Source organism: Crinia signifera, chromosome 5 (assembly GCF_055691185.1).
Source record: "Crinia signifera chromosome 5, ASM5569118v1, whole genome shotgun sequence".
Taxonomy (NCBI): Eukaryota; Metazoa; Chordata; class Amphibia; order Anura; family Myobatrachidae; genus Crinia; species Crinia signifera.
The window spans coordinates 90,825,577-90,845,652 of record NC_139221.1 but is presented as its reverse complement, the minus strand read 5'-3'; the positions used below and the strand labels follow the sequence as shown (position 1 = coordinate 90,845,652).

General features: G+C 42.8%; 1 protein-coding gene across 1 annotated transcript in view; it reads right to left on the bottom strand.

Moving 5' to 3' along the window:
• Positions 1-201: 201 nt before the first annotated feature.
• The window catches only part of IMPA2 (inositol monophosphatase 2), a 27,166-nt gene continuing 7,291 nt past the window's right edge, over positions 202-20,076 (bottom strand). Inside the window, 6 exon segments of the mRNA XM_083145143.1 lie at positions 202-361; positions 8,538-8,689; positions 9,106-9,214; positions 11,300-11,336; positions 11,338-11,406; positions 15,225-15,270. Of these exon segments, the coding sequence (XP_083001269.1) occupies positions 252-361; positions 8,538-8,689; positions 9,106-9,214; positions 11,300-11,336; positions 11,338-11,406; positions 15,225-15,270 (523 nt within the window). The 3' untranslated portion in view covers positions 202-251.

Genomic DNA, 20,076 nt, shown 5'->3' with positions numbered 1-20,076 from the left:
TTGTGTGTCCAACACCACCACTTGGCTGGAGCAGTGCTGCACTAGTGGGTATTTCCATATAAAGGGCCAGATGTATCAAGCTTCAAAAGTGATAAAACGGAGAGTGATAAACAGCCAGCCAATCAGCTCCTACCTGCCATGTCAAAGGCTGGGTTTGAAAAATAACAGATAGGAGCTGATTGGCTGGCTGTTTATCACTCTCCATTTTATCACTTTTGAAGCTTGATACATCTGGCCCAAAGTGACACTGTTCAGTCATCTCTCCCATAGTCAATAGTCTGTAACTCCTGAGCTATGCCCTGTGCCAATTCCATTGTACCAGCTGCTACCACTCGGCATGACATGAGGTCCAAAGGTCCACCTAAAGAAAGAAGATATATATATTTTAATGTTAAAGAAAGAAGATATATATATTTTAATGTTATACCAAATCAGCATGTGACCATTTTATATAAACTTAATAGCACACAGGCAATACAAACTGACACAGGAGTAGATACAAAGCAGATGTGGGAAAGAACCCTAGCCACACTGGCATCAACATCACATACCAAGCAAGACTGGTTTTATAGTTATTTAAGGATGATCAGAGATGCAGATTTATACTTTATGTATATATGAAGATTTGCTTCTGTAATTTCACCATATAACTAATACACACACAGTGAGATATGCAGTATTTTTCTATTCGATTTTTTTTTCTATGGAATTAAAATCGAATAGAAAGAGGCGAATTATACTTACCGATAATTCCTTTTTCTTCCTAGAGATCCCATGGCAGCCATAACACTGGGATGTTCCCCTTCCCCCATAGATTTAGACAGGATATTTTTATCTAGGACCGTCCACCTTCGGTATAATAGCCTCCTCCTCCTCCTCTGTGTCTTTTAAGGTCTCCGTAATATAGGTCCTTGAGAAAAACACAGCATAAACACAGGGAGGGAAAAACTAGTGGCTGCCATTGGATCTCTAGGAAGAAAAAGGAATGAATCGGTAAGTATAATTCGCCTTTTTCAACTACTATCCCCATGGCAGCCATAACACTGGGACACACCCAAGTAAACACACGGGAGGGCTAATGTTAATGTAAAATGTATTATATAGAAGCCAATCAACCAGAGAGAGCTTCTGGTAAAACATGCTTCCCAAAGTGGGCAGTAGAAACATTAAGCACTTAGTGGTTTGAAAAAGTATGGATAGACGACCATGTAGCTGCTCTGCAGATCTCAGACACTGAAGCTTTCGCCTTATTCGCCCAGGAAGTGGATACTGCCCGGGTAGAGTGTGCCTGAACGATAGGTTACGGCATCTTGCCTTCTTTTTTGTATGCAAATAATATCGTCTCTCTGATCACTCGAGATATAGTCCGCGTTACAGGTGATTTCCCTTTATTTATTCCTTCCGGAATTACAAATAAATGTTTAGTCAGCCGAAAAGTCTTAGTTCTCTCTAGATTAAGAGATATTACTCTGACAAGATCTAACGTATGCCAGGTTTCTTCTTCCTTATTATTTGGATCTGGACAAAAATTGGGTAATGTTATCTCCTGATTCAGGTGAAATACTGACACAACTTTAGGAATAAACTCTGGATGTGTTCGGAGCACCACCCTATCTGGGAATACTGCCAGGTAAGGTTCCTCTATCCATAAAGCTTGCAGTTCGCTCACCCTTGTGGCTGAAGTTACTGCCACTAAAAACACAACCTTCCAGGTAAGGAATTTTAATGAGATTTCTGCCAAAGGTTCGAACGGTGGCTTTGATAATACTGTCAATAACAGGTTTAGGTCCCATGGTGCTACAATGGATTTAATTGGCGATCTGATTCTTTTCATCACCCTTCCAAATCTGTCTTCTGCTAGAGGTCTGTCCAGTAAAACACTTAGAGCTGAAGTCTGTGCTTTAATTGTAGCTGTGACTAGGCCCATTTGGAACCCTTAAAAAGGAACTGTAATACTGTATCCATAGGGATATCTGTAAAATAGTCTTTAAATTGTCCCCAACTAATGAACTTGTTCCAAGTCTTGTAATAAGCCATGGAAGACACCTTCTTCCTAGCTCCCAGCATCATTTCTGTCACTTGTGGAGATAAATTGTCTCTCTTCAGTATCTGCTGCTCAATTTCCATGCCTCTAGACACAAAGTCGCTGGTTCTGGATATAACATGGGCCCCTGGTTCAGCAGGTCTGGTCTGTTTGTCAGTTGCCAAGGTTCCTGTATTGACTTTCTCAGAACATTTGAAAATCAAGCTCTTCTCGGCCAATGAGGTAGTATTACTACTACTTGTACTTGGTCTTACCATATCTTTTTCAGCACCTTGGTTATCATTGGGAAAGGAGGAAAAACGTACCCCAGGTTGAATTTCCATTTGATTGAAAAAGGTGTCCAACGATGCTGCCTGGGGATGATAATACTTAGAACAGAATTTGTTCACCTTTCGGTTGGCAAATGTGGCAATCAGGTCCACCTCTTGTATGCCGAAATGGTTTGTGATCTGTTGGAACACTTTCTCATTCAGTTCCCATTCTCCTGGCAATACAGTCTTGCGCCTTAGATAATCTGCCACTATATTCTTCTTGCCTAGTATGTAAACTGCCGAAATCGATAATAGATTCTTTTCTGCCCATGACATAATCTTTTCTGACTTCTGGTGCCCCCTTGACGGTTTATGTGGGACACCACTGTCACATTGTCGGACATAATTCTGAGATTCGAATCTTTGATTTTAAAAGGCACATAGCTTCCCAGACTGCCTGCAACTCTCTTATGTTTGATGAGTTTCTCGCTTCTTCCCAAGACCATGTCCCTTGAACTGAAGCACCTCTGAGATGGGCGCCCCCTTCAGACAGACTGTCATCCGTCATCCATACTAGAAAGTGTGGACTCTCCAAAATGGAACTTCTGTTCTCGAACTCCAGTGTCCACCATTTTAGAGATTCGGTTATCAACTTGTCAAATGATGATCGCCGAAACCTTTCTTCAGCAACAGAAGCAGAAACCACCAAGTTGTCTTGAGTTCCACTGTGCCCAGGGTATTATCTTTATACATGAGACCATCATCCCTGATAACTGAACCACCTTTATAAAGAGGAATCTTCCTTCTCTGTAAGATCCATTCTATCATCTTCTTTATCTTTAGACACCACTCCAATGATAGGGCCATAGAATACTTTCTGGTATCTATCCAGACTCCCAGAAATTGGATATTCCTGGTTGGATATAGTTGACTTTTCTCCTTGTTTATTATCCACCTGTGGATTTGCAAAGTTTTACCTCTTCTGCTGAGTTTCCAGCAACTAACAAGTCGTCTAAATACGGCCATATTTGGACTTTTTGCTTTCTCAACTCTGCAATCATTGTGATCAATACTTTGGCGGATGTCCTTAGTCCAAATGGAAGACATGTAAATTGGAAGTGCTGACCAGCCACATAGATTCTCAGGAACCTTCTGTGCTCCACACAAATTGGAATATGGTAATACGCATCCTTGAGGTCGATCGATGCCAAGTACTCGTCCTTCCTTATTACTGATACTATTGATTTCAAACACTCAATTTGAAATGTTATCTTTTTTTATGAAGCAATTCAGATCTCTCAGATCTAGGATAGTCCTGAATCCTCCATTGGCTTTTTCTACTAATAATAGAATGGAGTAGAATCCTTTTCTGTGGTGACTTTCTGGAACCAATTCGATTGCCTTTTGTTCCATCAGTTGTTCTATTTTCACATAAAGGGCTGACCTTTTTTCTAGTTCTGTTGGTACTCTGGATTTCAGAAATCTGTTCTGATACGGGATTTCTGCAAATTCAATGTGGTATCCTTGCTGTATTATGTTTAGTACCCATTTGTCTTTTAACGGGTCTTCCCATTCTTCCGTGAATTGCAACAGTCTGGCCCCTATCTCTGTAGTCTGGAGATAGTCATAATCTTCCTCCTTTATCATTTTGGAAACGCCCACGAAAGGATTGTCGAAAGGATTGACGTGAAGTATTAAAACCTCCTCTTCTGTAGTAGGGTCTACCCGGCCTGCAACTTTTGACTTCTTTATACGACTGTTTAGCCGAACTCGGGTAAGGGAAACAATTTCTTCTATCTTGTGGAAGACTAACCGATTTACATCCGATAACTTTTGTATCATTGTGTCCAATTTGGACCCAAACAAAAAGTTGCCTTCAAACGGTAACGTTGTAAGTTTATGCTTGGAATTCATGTCTGCGCTCCAGGGTTTGAGCCATAGAGCCCCTTTTGCCGTTACTCCCGCGGCCATTGCTCTTGCTGTGAATTAAACTGAATCCAGGGACACCTCACATAGGTAGTCTATGGATTTTTGCATGATCTCCAGACTTCTTAACAAGTATTGTTCAGAAATTCTTTCAGCCACGTCTGTATGCAGATTGGATGGCCACAATCTCAAGGCTCTAGAGTAGAGACCGATGCTACTGCTACCGTGGATTTGAGTGAGCCTGCAGAGGCTGAGTGAACCTTACGCAATGCATTCTCTATCTTTCTATTCATCGAATCCTTGAAAGCTGCTGCATTTTCTACTGGAATAGTCGATCTTGAAGTGAGCTCTGCCACCACAGCATCTACTTTTGGAATAGAACACCACCCCAAGAACTCATCATCCTTGTAAGGATACATCTTTTCAACACGGTTCCCTAGGGTCAGCTTCTTATCCATATTCGTCCATTCCTTAGCAATCATTTCTCTTACCATCTTATGGACCGGAAATGTTCTCCCCTTCTTTGCTTGGTCTTCAAATAAGGTGTTTTTTTTTCAGCATACTTTCTACTAATTCTAAATTAAAGGTTCTTACATCTTCTAATTCACCTGACTCATCATTGGAATCTTTCTCCAAACATTCCACTTCCTCAGATGATCCTTCCTCATGACTAAATTCTGCCTGAGATCTGGATCTCTTTGGAGTCTGTTACTGTAAAAACTCTTCTTTTGAAACAAAAGATGGTTTCATCCAGTTCTTTAAGAAAATCTGATTGTTCTGCTTTCTTATCCAATTAATTCTGTCCTGCTTCACATTCCTCACAAAGATTTTTTATGAGCTGATGCAAATGTTTGATCACAAGACATGCATGTAGTTTGTATAAACTTCTTTTTAGATCTCCTCTTTTTACAGAGAAGCAGGCACACTAAAATAAACAAAATACACTAAGTACCTTATAAATAAAAATAAACTAATGCCCAAAACCAAAGGGCTTACCTCAGAGGGGCATCATCCGGCTTAGGGGGAGAAGGCACATCCAAAATGGCAATTGCAGCTACAACAACACTCTCCTATAGCTGTACACAGCTGTTTCTCAGTTTTGGGTTTTAAATAGGGTGCCATAACCCTTTCCTTGCTGGTATTTCCTATTCAGGATGATCGAGCGGAACTAAAAAATGCTTCACCTTGTTTCCGCAGAGAAACATTTACACCACGCACCTCCGGCGTTTCAGGGTGGAAGTGACGCTCAGCGCAAAGTTCCGCACCTTCTGCCTGTACTCCGGAGCGTGCAGACGCGGCTTACAGCCCGGTCTGCTTACTCCATGATCCGGACACTAAATCCAGGGCTTCCTCATGTCCACGCCATGCGGGACTCAATCACGTGCCGACTACAGCCAGTATATGCTCAGCGCACCTCCGCCTAATGAATAAGCGGCATAGGCAGGAATACATGCATAAGGTTAGTAATACTGCCCTTAGCATCTTCCTCTCCCCGGGGATCCACCCCATTCAGCTCCATGCTGACATAGGTAACGCTGAAATAAATATGAATAACCTACTCTGCCCTTCTCTAACGGAGACAGGAAGAAAAGACACAGGAGAAGGAGGATGAGGCTATTATACCTAAAGTGGGCGGTCCTAGAGAAAAATATCCTGTCTAAATCTATGGGGGAAGGGGAACATCCCAGTGTTATGGCTGCCATGGGGATCGTAGAAGAAAAAAAAAACAAAAAAAACAAATGGGCATTGAATGGGCATTTTTCTACATTCAATGCAGATTCGATCCAAATGCACACTCCCGCGTAGTGTAAATTGAATAGAAGAATAGTCTTGGCAGCCAAGACTATGGTTGTATGTAATGCTCCGCCGCTATTCCCGACTGGGGAAACAGTGGTGGTGCCCTATTCAATGCGGTCTTTACCGACAGCATTGAAGAGGGATCACGTCAGAACGAGCCTGACTTTAAAAGCGGTCGAGCCCGTTCTACTGATAATGGCCTTGGATTGTCGCAATGGCCGCAGATTGACAATCCATGGCCGTTTACGCGGACACACCCACTTTTTTACAGATCGGCAGGTGGGACATTGAATCCCGCCTGTCGATTTGCTGTCGGGCAAAATGTAAACAGGCCTGGACCACGATGTCGATCCCTCCAGACAGCCGTGAACCGGAATTGCATACCCCCCAAAATAGTGGAAATCTAATAGTAGAGAGTGCAAATTGAATGTGTTCACTGCAGCATTCGATTCGAGGACCATCTCCTGCCTGAAGCTAGTGTTGAACTAATAGCAAATCGAATGCACATCGAATGGAAAACCCCCACGCTGGCTGCCTGTGCGTACCGTGGCCTCTACAAGGTGCATGCCAGCACAGTATTTACTATAACTTGTTGCCTGCTGCCTCATCTGCGGAGAAAAGTAATGTCACACGACTCATTGCCGCTGGCTTGTGGTCGGTTTTTTTTGGGGGGGGGGGGGGGGGGGGGGGATTAAGAGACCATAACGGTCTTGCCCCGGGCGCCAGAAACCCTAGTTTTGGCCCTGCCATATAACGGACCCTAACATGACAAACATAATTAGCTTAGATGAAACATTTGGTCTGGGGGTGCAACGAATAAAAATATTAATACTCTAAGGCACCGTGATTCAAAAAAGAGTGGGAACCCCTGCCCTATATAAAAAGAGGCTTATGGAGATTAAAATCCTAGTTGTACATGATTGTTGTCCATAATCTTATCACCACAGGGTAGTGGATGACTAATCCAAGAACCAACGGTACTTAAACCTGGGTACAGACTATGCAATGTGTTTTCCCTTGCTATATTTGCCGCAACGGGGACTCGGAGCAGTGCCGGCATAGGGAAGTGCCAACACACTTGTCGGTATGGAAGGGAGCGATGGAGGGATTGGCGTGGGAATATGAAGCAAAGCTGCATTCCACAGCATGGACCGAGTTAATGATGCGCTCCCTTGTCTATACATGCAAGATGTTGGTTAACAACCCACAGTAGTGCATCCTTAACATCTAGCACACACAATAAGCAATATTTTAAACGATATCACTCAGAAGGGGAAAAAATTAGCTATATTGTTTAAAATATTGCTCCATAATTTTACATTTTTCAAATTTTTTCTTCTTTATCACGTCAAATCTATACACACAGATATAGGCAATTTCGGCTGCTATTCCCTCCAGCAGAAATAGCATCCGTCGCCTATTCAATGCTACTGGTTCCGACAGCATTGAAGGCAGTTTTCGACAAAACAGATCAGACTATAAAATAAGGTCGGATCGGTTTTGTGGAAAAAGGCCACGGATTGTTGACTTCTCAGCCATTTTTCATCCATCCACTGCCTTTTTCGTCAAACATTGGACTTTCCAAACACTGAATTCAGACGGTCAAGTTGCAGCCAAGCGGACCGAAATTGAAATCTAGCAAATGCAACATACTATACTACAACTTACTACCCACATCTGAAAGTAGTGACCTGGTTATTAAGCCTCTAGGAATACCATCAGGTATAAGCACAGAGACAGAGCCAATGTTGGACATGCAGAAGTTGAGTCACGGCTATCCTCTTGGCAAAGGCCAACACAGATGCTCTTATCAATCTACCAAAGCAACATTGGGCAACGTAAGTTGGCTAATGAAATGCTACTGTACTATGGTCATGCGTGCTGTATAAACAGGGGCTATTGTCACCAGCTTACTACTAAGCATTCTCTCAACATGTTAAACAGTATCCAAGTAAGGACGGTCTCTGGCAACAATAAAGAAGAGCATAATAACTGGGTACTCCAAAACTCAAGGCCCATTAGATTCCACCTATTTGCAGCTCCTGACCTCCGATTATAATATTGTGTAGCAGTTCACAGTCATAACACTTAGCCCTTGGCCACCATGTCCCCTTAGTCTTGCATAGGTTGGAATGTCTCTTATGTTGTGGGAAGCAGTCTGGCAATGTTAATGGTGTGAGTATGTGGGAGTTAGCAAAGAAACATGAATAACTAAGTTAGAAGATTAAGAAAACAATAAAGCCAAGATTACAGAAACCATCTGTAACCTACAATGGTCAAGTACATTATTCACTCTAAACTTGATATGGAGCACCAGGTAACTCCGTATGTGACCACATGTAGCAAACTACATGCATTACAGCAAACACCGCCACCTTTGTGTGCAATTCCACAACTGGACACATCTCAGCCGCTTCTCTCAGAACGTGACACGGGAATTTGTGGCCACATACAGGTTGGGGTGTGACTCAGGGGCAGGCTTGTCATTTGCAATGGTATATGTACATGGGAAAACCTACCCGACGTGTCTATGACAAAGCCTCCAGCTTCCCGGATAATTACAGTGGCTGCTGCCAGGTCCCAGCAGTGCAATCCGTATTGGTAGTAAGCATCAGCAGCCCCTGAAGCTATATAACACAGGGCTAATGTGGCACTTCCAATCACTCTGATCCTGCAGACAAAACAAAACTCATCAATACAAAATATATTTAGCATTCTCTCTTTTGATTTAGCTGTAAGGGCAGAACTTTAGATGAATCAAAATACTGATCGTCCGTAATCAACAGCTGCACTTATTACGTATATGCATGAGTCAGGCAAAGGTCTTGAAAACACCTTTGCCAAGACAAACCTCTAGCCCAGGCCTGGCCAACCTACGGCTCTCCAGCTGTTGTGAAACTACACATCCCAGCATGCCTTGTCATAGTTTTAGCATTCCCTAACAGCAAAAGCGTGGTAAGGAATGCTGGGACATGTAGTTTCACAACAGCTAGAGAGCGGCAGGTTGGCCAGCCCTGTTCTAGCTTATACAATGAGGACATGAAATGCTTAGTAACCTGCCAAAGGTCCACCTTTTCAGCTACTTACCCATGAGCTTGACATTTTAATAGTCTCTCCATATTTCCCAAAAATAATTTTAAAGTATCTGGATCACGTTTTGGTCCAATTTCAGTTAAAATGAAGCTGTTCCTGATACCTGGAAGTAGGACAATAAGCATTTAGGAAAACTGCTAAATAGAAAAATTATTTTTACAAACAAAAAATCTTTCCAACCATCTTTTTATAAATGAACAGTACAGGTTGAGTATATCCCAAATGCTCGGAACCACGAGCATTCCGGATAGGGGATTTTTTCGGTTTTTAGAATAATTTTTTTTAGGCATACTTACCTGTCCCCTGATGGTGTCCGGTGGTCCCTCAGCGTCCACAGGCGTCCACAGCAGGCCTCCGGCATCTTCTCTGGGTCTCCAGAGGTCCCAGGAATGCATTGCGAGGGTGTGCGCGCGCACCGGTGACGTCGCAATGCATTCCTGGGACCGCTGGAGGCCCTGGAGAAGATGCCGGAGGCCTGCTGTGGACACCCTGGGTAAGTATGAAAAGAGGGTTAGGGGGGTAACCATGGTTTTTGGAATAATTCGGATAATGGATGCACGGATACGGGATACTCAACCTGTATATTGCTGCAATCTAGTAATTATTGGTCTACTCGATCACACAGGTTCTCAAACTCTGTACTGAGTGAAATAATTAGCTCCACTGTGGAGTCAATGAGTAATTACACCTCTGCACCTGCTAGGTGACGGTTTGGGGTTCAGAGTACTGAGTTTGAGAAACTCTAGTCCAGGGGTTCTCAAACTTGGTCCTCAGGACCCCACACAGTTCATGTTTTGCAGGTCACCGACAGGTACATTCATTACTCATTGACACATTTCAAAGATCTACAGTAGTAGTAGTAGTAGTTCCTACGGCGCCACAAAGTGTCCGCAGCGCCGTACATAGCAAAAACTAATTACACGGTATCGTATGGGGTGTGTTGATAAAATACAGCATAAATAGGGGTATAGCTGGTAGAACAAAAATCAGCATCGGTTCTAAAGTAGGTATCAAAATTGTTGAAGAGACTAAAGATGAAGTAGAGGAAGGGAAGAACAGGGCAGGAGCACTGGTGAGGTAAAGAGGTAGGGTGAGTACGTGAGGAAGGAGGGCCCTACTCATAAGAGTTAACATACTAAAAGGAGGTGGGTACAGGTGGAGCAAATAATTTCACTTGAGATTCTGTGAGGAGACCTGCAAAACATGTGTGAGGTCCTGAGGCCCGAGTTTGAGAACATGTGCTCTAATCCATCAGACATGCGAAAATCATCCAGTAATTCTGAAAGACTATTTGGAGTTCTGATTTCAAATATCAGACTAACAGTCTGAATGCATCCAAAAGCATTGCCATAATCTGACAGTGTATTGGCAACAATAAATGCACGTTGGCAGCATTTCAGATAATGGGTTTGTCATTCGGACAAACATTTTAATGTCAAGGTGTATGCCCAGCATTACTTTAATCACTACGGAAAAATGAATTATGAATTTGTTGCTGAATCTCCAAACAACCACTAGTTTATGGCTTTGTTTTAGTAGGTTTGTGGCTATGATTAATGCATGCTCCCACATTCAGATTACATAAAACTACTTCAACCATTAAGCGCTATGGAACATATTCTGGAGTTGGCAGAAAAAAAAAAATGGAGCACGGGGACAAATCATGTTGCACATTCATTTTTGTTTAAATGCAGTATTAATACTAGCAGCTTTTGCATGTAGCCCACAAATACTAGGCAGCTTTATTTTTACCTCTGAAAACATTAACATTTTTTTTTAAAGTTGCCCCCAACTGCACAACATGGTTTTGGGAAATTCAGAATCATACCACCTACAGTTTGTGCAGAGCACAGCATGGCTCGCACAACAATGTACCACTGCAGGAGCTCGGGTATTTACGCAACATTTATCGCTCAGACTGCAAGATACATATGGAGAAAAATCTACTTTATACAGTATACTACCCTTTGAGTGCCAACGTTCCTGTGAGAGATCCTCAAAATACCGGCTAAAAATTCCAGAATCGTTTACAGCGTCTATACCTTTTTTGGGTGCAACGTTTAACTAAACTCCAATTAATAAGCTTGCTGTATTTATTTTTAGTCGCTGTGATAACGCTGGCAATTTTTAGAGGATTATTTTGAGGATCGTTGGCACTTAATTGGCTCAAAATGAATCAGATACTGACCTGTTCTTGTTACATGAAGCCTTTCTTGGTTGCAAAAATGCCCCCCGCCCTTTTCTTCCAGTGTACATCTTTTCATCAGTACAATGGTATATTACGCCAAATTCCAGCTAAAGCCAAAAAGGAAACAAAAACAAAGCAGGTTTGCTGCTAACAGGAATACTAAATTTCGCGCTTAAAACTAGCGCAAAGAATATTTCACCTTCATGACACCTTTAACTTTTGTTAGCTTGGGCAAGAACCGCAGCTACTATTAGCGAATATAAATTATATGATGTTCTAAGCAACACTTTTATAGTATCCAGATATTTTTCCTTCTTAGAGAAGGTACAATCCTGTTTACACTCATTTACAATGAAAGTAGCGTGTCCGGTCGATGGTGTCTCGATCGACCACGCTTAGCGAACCAGTCTAGTAAGCCACCTAAAAATATATTTGACCACGTCCAGATCGATAATACCAAAAGTTAGACGCAAGCGTTAAAGTCGACATGAACCTGGTGAACAGTCACAATGTCAACACAAGGTTTTCATGTTTTTTTTGGGGGGGGGGGGGGGGGGGGAGGTCGACTTGGTTCATACTTGGCATCTGCTGGCAGGGAGGGAGGGCCCCGGGGAGGGTGGCGATGCATTGAGCAGCATGGCCCTCTTTCCGACATAGTAGAAATATCTCTGTGCTGCACAGCCTATTTCTACATTCGATTGTGAGGGGCTGCACATCGTGATTGAAGCGGGTGCTGCATAGCATGAAGCGATTTGCACTATGTGCTATGCGATTTTGACTATATAGCCAGTGCAAATTGCACCATGTGTACACAGCATTGGATTAGAATAGTGTGCCAAGAATAGCAAGATGCTGTGCCCAAAGCATGGCAAACGTCGACCTATGTCGACACAACCACGCCCAAAAAATTGGAAAAAATCATGTCGACCAGGTGACTGTCAATCACGGTCCCGTCGACCCAACGCTTATGTCTCACTTTCGTTACGGTCGATCAAGACGTGGTAGATTATCTTTAGGCGTCTAACTAGACAGGTTTGACTAAGCGTGGTCAACCATAACATGGTCACTCAATCCGCTATACCATGGGTCTTCAACCTGTGGCCCTCCAGATGTTGTGAACCTACATGTTCTAACATGCATTGCCACATTTTTTCCTATAAGGGCATGCCAAAACTGTCAGGGCATGCTGGGACATGTAGCTCCACAACATCTGGAGGGCCACAGGTTGAAGACCTGTGCGCTATACCATAACCTGAATTTAGTCTGGAAAAAAAAAAAAATATATTATTTTAATATAATATAAAAGGTTTGCTGAAAAACACAATGTATTATTAAAAGTGCATGTACATGCCAATGAATTAAAGCACGTTTTATATTTATATGCTTATTACATTTTGTATGAACCTCAAAAAAAAAAAAAAAAAAAAAAAGAGGACAATAAGGACAAACAACAAGGAACAAGAAAATAACAAACGTGCTCACAAACAAGGCAATCAGTAGAAGATAGCTGTGTCTTCTCAGCCCCACCCCGGTAAAATCCACCACTGTTCTCTGCCTATGAAGCCAAATGCAGTCTGTGAGACTGCTCTGGCTTCTTTGTGACTGGCAGTGACTTATTATTGGAAGTCTGACCTGCCAGTCACTCAGGCAGTCCCATTGAGAGGCGTTCCCTCCCTCCGGGATGCCTCTCTGTGCGCAAAAGCGGGCAGCCCCCAAAACGGGTTCTGTGCATGCACAGTATCGCGGATGACATTGCGCATGTGCCGGACTCTGGAACCTGATTAAGCCTCCGGGGGCTGCTGTAAAGGAAGCCCATGGAGGCTTGGCCAGCGCATGCGCAGTATGTATGAAGTTACTGCGCAAGTGTCGGCCCCGTGTAAAGGGACGTCAGCGGAGGGGGGGGGGGGCACATCGCGGCAGCCCTCCTCCTCCACAAGGGTAAGAGCCGCCACTGGTTCTTATACGACTACAGCTTTTGACCTCAATTATTGCATGGATCCCTTCTGCTAGCCAATCAATTCCTAACAAAGCTGATTGGCTGGTGCATTATTACTTTTCCACTTTATCAGGCTTAATACATCTGCCCCGTTGAGTGCTAAGCCTCAACGTTTTCTGTAGCGAATAGTAGATCTAGAGCATATTAGCTGTAGTATCTGGGGTTGCCTTGGCAGTTGGAGTCCCCCCGTCACCCGGCATCTATTCCCGCTAGCAGAGCGCCTGGCCAGCAGTTTACAGAGCTGCCTAGCCATGCCCCCACAGCGGCAGAAAATAGGGGGTGTAGCCTTGCACCCCCTAATTTCGGAGAGCGCCTTCGGCGTGCAAGGATGTGCTCCTTACCATCTACAAAAGTTGGAAGGTATGGTAAACAAAGTTTTATTACTGCAGACTCCTGCCACATTCTGACTACAGTTGCTGAGATACTATAAGCTACAAACATTGTGATGGAGTAGTTGCACGTAATAAAATCCACAAAGTTTTGTGGAACGCAATGTCAGATTTACTGCTGTTCCGTGCATTGCCTGAAACTGGTGTATTCAAAGGACTTTTTTTTTTACTTGAGCTTAGTATCTCTGATATAAATTAAATGTATCAACTTGATTGTGCTACTTTTTGCATTAATTATTGGAATCTAACATTTCGTATTTATAGTTCATTAATTGTGTGCGTAGAATGGAAATGCGCAATATATATCAAGTGGATCTCGCGTTTGAATGCCGTGTGACTGGTCTCCCAGTAATAGGGAGGGTTTTGGGCACCGATGCATGTGTGAAATGGCACCTACAAAATGTGAATATGAGTTATGCGAGTGGGAACCGAATTACTCTTATGCCAATTGTCAAATTAATCGATTAAAAGGTTTGGCCTTGATTTAGCAACATACACCATTTCATTTTTAGATATAAGTAGGGCTATTCTATTTAATCTATCAATATCTCAAGCTAAGACCTGGAAAACGTTAACTGTTGGCTATCCCTGCTATAGAGATACACCAGCCGAGATAGACCGTGCTTGCTTGCCCTGTATACCTTTTAGAATGCAGTGTTTTGCTATAAACATGGGCAACATACTGCTCGTCCACAGATCGTGCAGCACTGGGCACCAGTCGCCCGCTGTGTACGGAGCTCAATATCTGTACATCCTTATATGTAGAGCAAGTATTGTGGCACTTCAAGATCTGGTCATGCAGCCTTAATGTAGAACGAAGAATCAGATTAGAACATAAATACTAATGGCCCGGACACCAAATTCTGGCACAGACAGTAGCCCTGTACTGTGCATACAGTTAAAAACCGTACTAGAAACCACATATTCAAAATTTTGCCCTGCACACAGGTAAAAATATAAATACCAGAATGCAAATGTTGTCAATTGCCAAAAGACTACTTTTAGGTGATAAAAATGAACTACAGATTATGGTTCCCCCCCCCCCCTCCCCCCCTCCTCCTGAAAATCATCCCATTTTCTATCTTGATTGAAAAATGAGGTTAGCTGCTTATTGTAATTGGTCATTGTTGTTGATACACATACTTTCCCCGTACCCTTTCTTCTGTATGTTGTGATTCACTATACTGCTTTTGTCTGTTTATAACACAAGAGCGAGAGGGAGAGATTGCAGACCCAATATTCTACACGGACCATGGACAGTTTGTTTCTATATTGCTCCCATCTCAGGCCTACAGCACAGATAAACAAGCTGAATAAAGCTACATAAGGCTAGCCTTATTGGTTGAATATCCTATACAGTAGACACAAGGCAAATTATGTGAAAAGAATAGGTGGCACAAAGTGTAATAGTTGGGCATTGTTATAATTCTGGTGATAATGTTTCTCTTAATATAGTTCTAGATAAGCAACCTCTTGCCCTTCCCCTATGAGATACCATTAGGAATCTCCGGTTACCAACTTACAGAAACACTGATTATACCTCTCGATTGACAGCAAATCCAATGCTGACCGCCACCGGAGGAAACCTGTGGAAACAAGAACCTCATCTTAGTACTTAGAAGATCCAACATACGAACCCTATTCCTGTGAAGGTGTCATTTTAGGGCATTAGACAATGAAAATGCTGCATACGGTATGTGGTTGCTGGGAGGTCCGGACTACGGGTGGACGTGTACTAGTTCCCCAAGCAATAGGTTGGTAAGGGTCAACACACAAAAAGGTGGACATGAGCTTCTCACAATTTTTTTCCATTTACTTTACATGTAAACTATGACAATGAATGGTAAGGTGTGCGTAGCGTGGCGTGCCATGCAAGGGGGCACAGTACAAAATAAGTGAAAAACTCATGTACGCCTTTTCATGTGTCAACCTCAAGCATATTGATATTTTGGGGGTCGACCTAGACATAGTTGACCCTATGATTCACACCTAGTTGCTGGCTCATCCATTATAAGAGGGAAACATTATTACACAGGTTGGGCTAAATGTAATAGTTCCAGAGGTTTAGGACTTTTCTGCAAAACTGGCCAAATTTGTTTTTTTAAGGCAGCAATCAATTAAAAGGCAAAACCAACCTGGCTTTGCCTTGTGAAGGATTGCTGCTTTTATGCAGACTTGCAGAAGAGTCCCACACCTCCAGAACTCAGAGGCTAGAACATTCCAGCCAGTTGTTTGAGGAGTGAGACGAGAGGAAATGGCAAGATGAAGACTTGAGGCCCTCATATACTTATGCAACTTCTCAGAGGGGAGAAGTCACATACAATATATCCTATGCGATCCTGCCACCCGGTGAGCTCAAGGGAGATTGTATGTTATCCCAGCAAGGGCTGGCTGGATCCGATTATACTTTATTCCAGCCCTTGCAATCTCCGGATCAGAAGAGAAACACATGCGATTTGACAATTCACCTGATGTATCGGTCTAATGAATCAGGTGAAGAGGGCCCAAATCACACTAGTGTATAGGCAGGTAGGCACCTTAATTGGGCCTGATTCTGGTTGGTTTGCAAAAGCAAACTCCTTTAATGGACAAAACCATGTGCAGGTGGGACATTACATTTGGGCAAATTATTTTGTTTCTGTGCAGGGTAAATACTGGCTGCTTTATTTTTACACTGCAATATTAGTTATCAGTTTGAACATACCCCACCAAATCTAACTCTCTCTTGCACGTGTTACATCTGCCCCACCTTCAGAGCACATGGTTTTGTGCATTAAAAAGGAGTTTCCGTTTGCAAACCAACCAGAATCAGGCCCTTTGTCCCGGTCAGTTACACAGAACCTGTGTAAGTTATGTTTGCCATTACGAAAATGTGATATAGACTATCCAAAGCGAATTACATATTTTTGAACTAACTTTGAATGAAGAGACCTTCAATCTACTCTACCTATGCATTGCACATCTGGAAACTTATTTGCACAATTCACCTCACGCATAATGTAGAGTCAACATAATGGGACTATCTGGTTGTGAACTATAATTTTAGACTCCATTTTTTTTTTTTTTTTAAAAGATCATGGCATAAAACATATATAAAGCAGTATTACACACCGTAGAAGTCAGCATGTTCACTTAATTCACAAACTCATTATGGAGTTCAACAGAAACCACCGGAGAAATTATTTTACATGACTATAAGAGTATATGTTCTTAAACCACTTTGCGCTGCTAGAGGATTATAACGATTAAGTATACCACTGGACAGATGGACACTGGACACACTGTTATGTAATTTAGGAAAATATTTTATACATAAGAAATAAAAATAATATACACAAGCATATAAAAATGACAATATTAAAACAGGCAACAAGTAATCATATAGCTTAAATGCCATCAAGAGAAATAAGAGGGTCACGTTTGCAAACTTTTAGTAGGAGCTCCTGGGAATGGTTAATGGTTAGTAACAGTCATGTGAATGGTGATGATGAAGTTTATGGAATGAAATGGAGTATGGAATGGATGGAGTAAACAGCCAATAGCACTGTCAGTTAGCTGGTTAGTATGGCAGTCACTTGCCGTGTGATAAACGCTGGGTATAAGAAATAAGTTGAAATACTTCACCCTCCGTTGATGATAGGATAGGGGAGCTTCTGATGGGATGCAGGCTCACCCAGTTATAGATTGATACTGGGACGGGGAGCGGGTGGCAAGCTCAACCCGATTGCAGGGTCCTGGTGACGCGGGGAGCAACGCTCTACCCGTGATGTTGTAGATGAAAGTGGGAAATGTGACATCCACTTAGTAGTCGGCTTGTAGTAACACCGCACAGCGGGAGTGGGATCTCGACCGCTGACTTGAACTCAGTGGCTGCTGCCAGATGACGGTGGATCAGCGTGTGTAGACCGCGGCAGACCAGCCCAGGTGGGAGTCAGTTGGAGGAGGAGGACCACGTGGGTTTGCAGACGTGACGTAACCTGTGACGTCGACGCGTTTCGTCTCGGAGGCGGAGACTTTTTCAAGACGGAAAAAGTCTTGAAAAAGTCTCCGCCTCCGAGACGAAACGCGTCGACGTCACAGGTTACGTCACGTCTGCAAACCCACGTGGTCCTCCTCCCTCAAACTGACTCCCACCTGGGCTTGTCTGCCGCGGTCTACAACACGCTGATCCACCGTCATCTGGCAGCAGCCACTGAGTTCAAGTCAGCGGTCGAGATCCCACTCTTGCTGTGCGGTGTTACTACAAGCCGACTACTAAGTGGATGTCACATTTCCCACTTTCATCTACAACATCACGGTAGAGCGTTGCTCCCCGCGTCACCAGGACCCTGCAATCGGGTTGAGCTTGCCACCCCGCTCCCGTCCCAGTATCAATCTATAACTGGGTGAGCCTGCATCCCATCAGAAGCTCCCCTATCCTATCATCAACGGAGGGTGAAGTATTTCAACTTATTTCTTATACCCAGCGTTTATCCACGGCAAGTGACTGCCATACTAACCAGCTAACTGACAGTGCTATTGGCTGTTTACTCCCATCCATTCCATACTCCATTTCATTCCATAAACTTCATCATCACCATTCACATGACTGTTACTAACCATTAACCATTCCCAGGAGCTCCTACTAAAAGTTTGCAAACGTGACCCTCTTATTTCTCTTGATGGCCATTTAAGCTATATGATTACTTGTTGCCTGTTTTAATATTGTCATTTTTATATGCTTGTGTATATTATTTTTATTTCTTATGTATAAAATATTTTCCTAAATTACATAACAGTGTGTCCAGTGTCCATCTGTCCAGTGGTATACTTAATCGTTATAATCCTCTAGCAGCGCAAAGTGGTTTAAGAACATACACTCCTTTGTACTTTATGAGTTCTAGCCAACTCATATAAACCATCTGCAAGCAGCAGTGGATTTATTATACTATATATATACTCTATACGCATTGTTTTTAACAGCGCCAGATAATTGTGCAGTACGGTGCTCGCACCTACCTGCATAACCCACCCTTCCCCTTTTATGACTATAAGAGTAGTCTGGCAGAAGGCCGGTGAACGACTAAGCTGCTTCTATGGAAAATACACCATCCCGAAACATGGTGTTTGCAGAATGTTGGTGTGGGAAGACAAGTGCTGCAGTCCACCATCACCAGAGCAGGCCACAGTTGAGGTGGAGATCAGAAAAAAAGGTTCGACAAGTGAATGGTTGCGCCCGGAACTGCTGCTGTGTGTAAATTCTGTGGGTCACTACACTCCCACCAATAGAATACAATACAGAAAAAATGAAAATAACTTCAGCGCTGTCCCATAGATATATTAGCAGATTTTAACTTGCTAATGGGTATTTGAGGTTGATAGTAGTCCTCAGTTATCTTTATGAAAAGTTGGGGTCTCCTACTGACCTCCGTGGGGGTCCCTATATGCACATAAAGGTATCTTTATGTGGCTTCAAAGATAGTGCTCCTTCCGCAACCTCCTGCCTCTTCAACGCTTAAATACAGGTGTTTACTGACCTGATAAATAGGCCCTATTTTCACGTAAAAGGTATCTTTTTGAAACGGGATCCCAATCCTCCAGTAAATATCCCGACACTTTGCATCCAATCACCAAAACATCACATCAAACGCCTGATAGACAGACACTCACCTCAGTCTGAGGCCCTATGTGCGTGTAGCAGTTTCTTTGTTTTTCCTCCAGGTAAGGATATTCTCCACAACCAGTATACTCCGTAAAAATATATTTATTCCATGGATATACACATAAACAGACGATAAAAAATGTATTAAAAACAATGTCACACTCTAGAAGTGTGAGACCAAAAACACCCTCTTCCTGCATCCGGAACAGGTTGAGGTGAATTTGCTAGATGGAAAATAGCAGTAGGTCTCACCATAGAATGTGTCTCCTTCCTCTCACCGACGCGTTTCGGGCTATGACTTCAGCCCTTTTTTTTCACACCTTGAAAAAGGGCTGAAGTCATAGCCCGAAACGCGTCGGTGAGAGGAAGAGACACATTCTATGGTGAGACCTACTGCTATTTTCCATCTAGCAAATTCACCTCAACCTGTTCCGGATGCAGGAAGAGGGTGTTTTGGTCTCACACTTCTAGAGTGTGACATTGTTTTTAATACATTTTTTATCGTCTGTTTTATGTGTATATCCATGGAATAAAATATATTTTTTACGGAGTATACTGGTTGTGGAGAATATCCTTACTGGAGGAAAAACAAAGAAACTGCTACACGCACATAGGGCCTCAGACTGAGGTGAGTGTCTGTCTATCAGGCGTTTGATGTGATGTTTTGGTGATTGGATGCAAAGTGTCGGGATATTTACTGGAGGATTGGGATCCCGTTTCAAAAGATACCTTTACGTGAAAATAGGGCCTA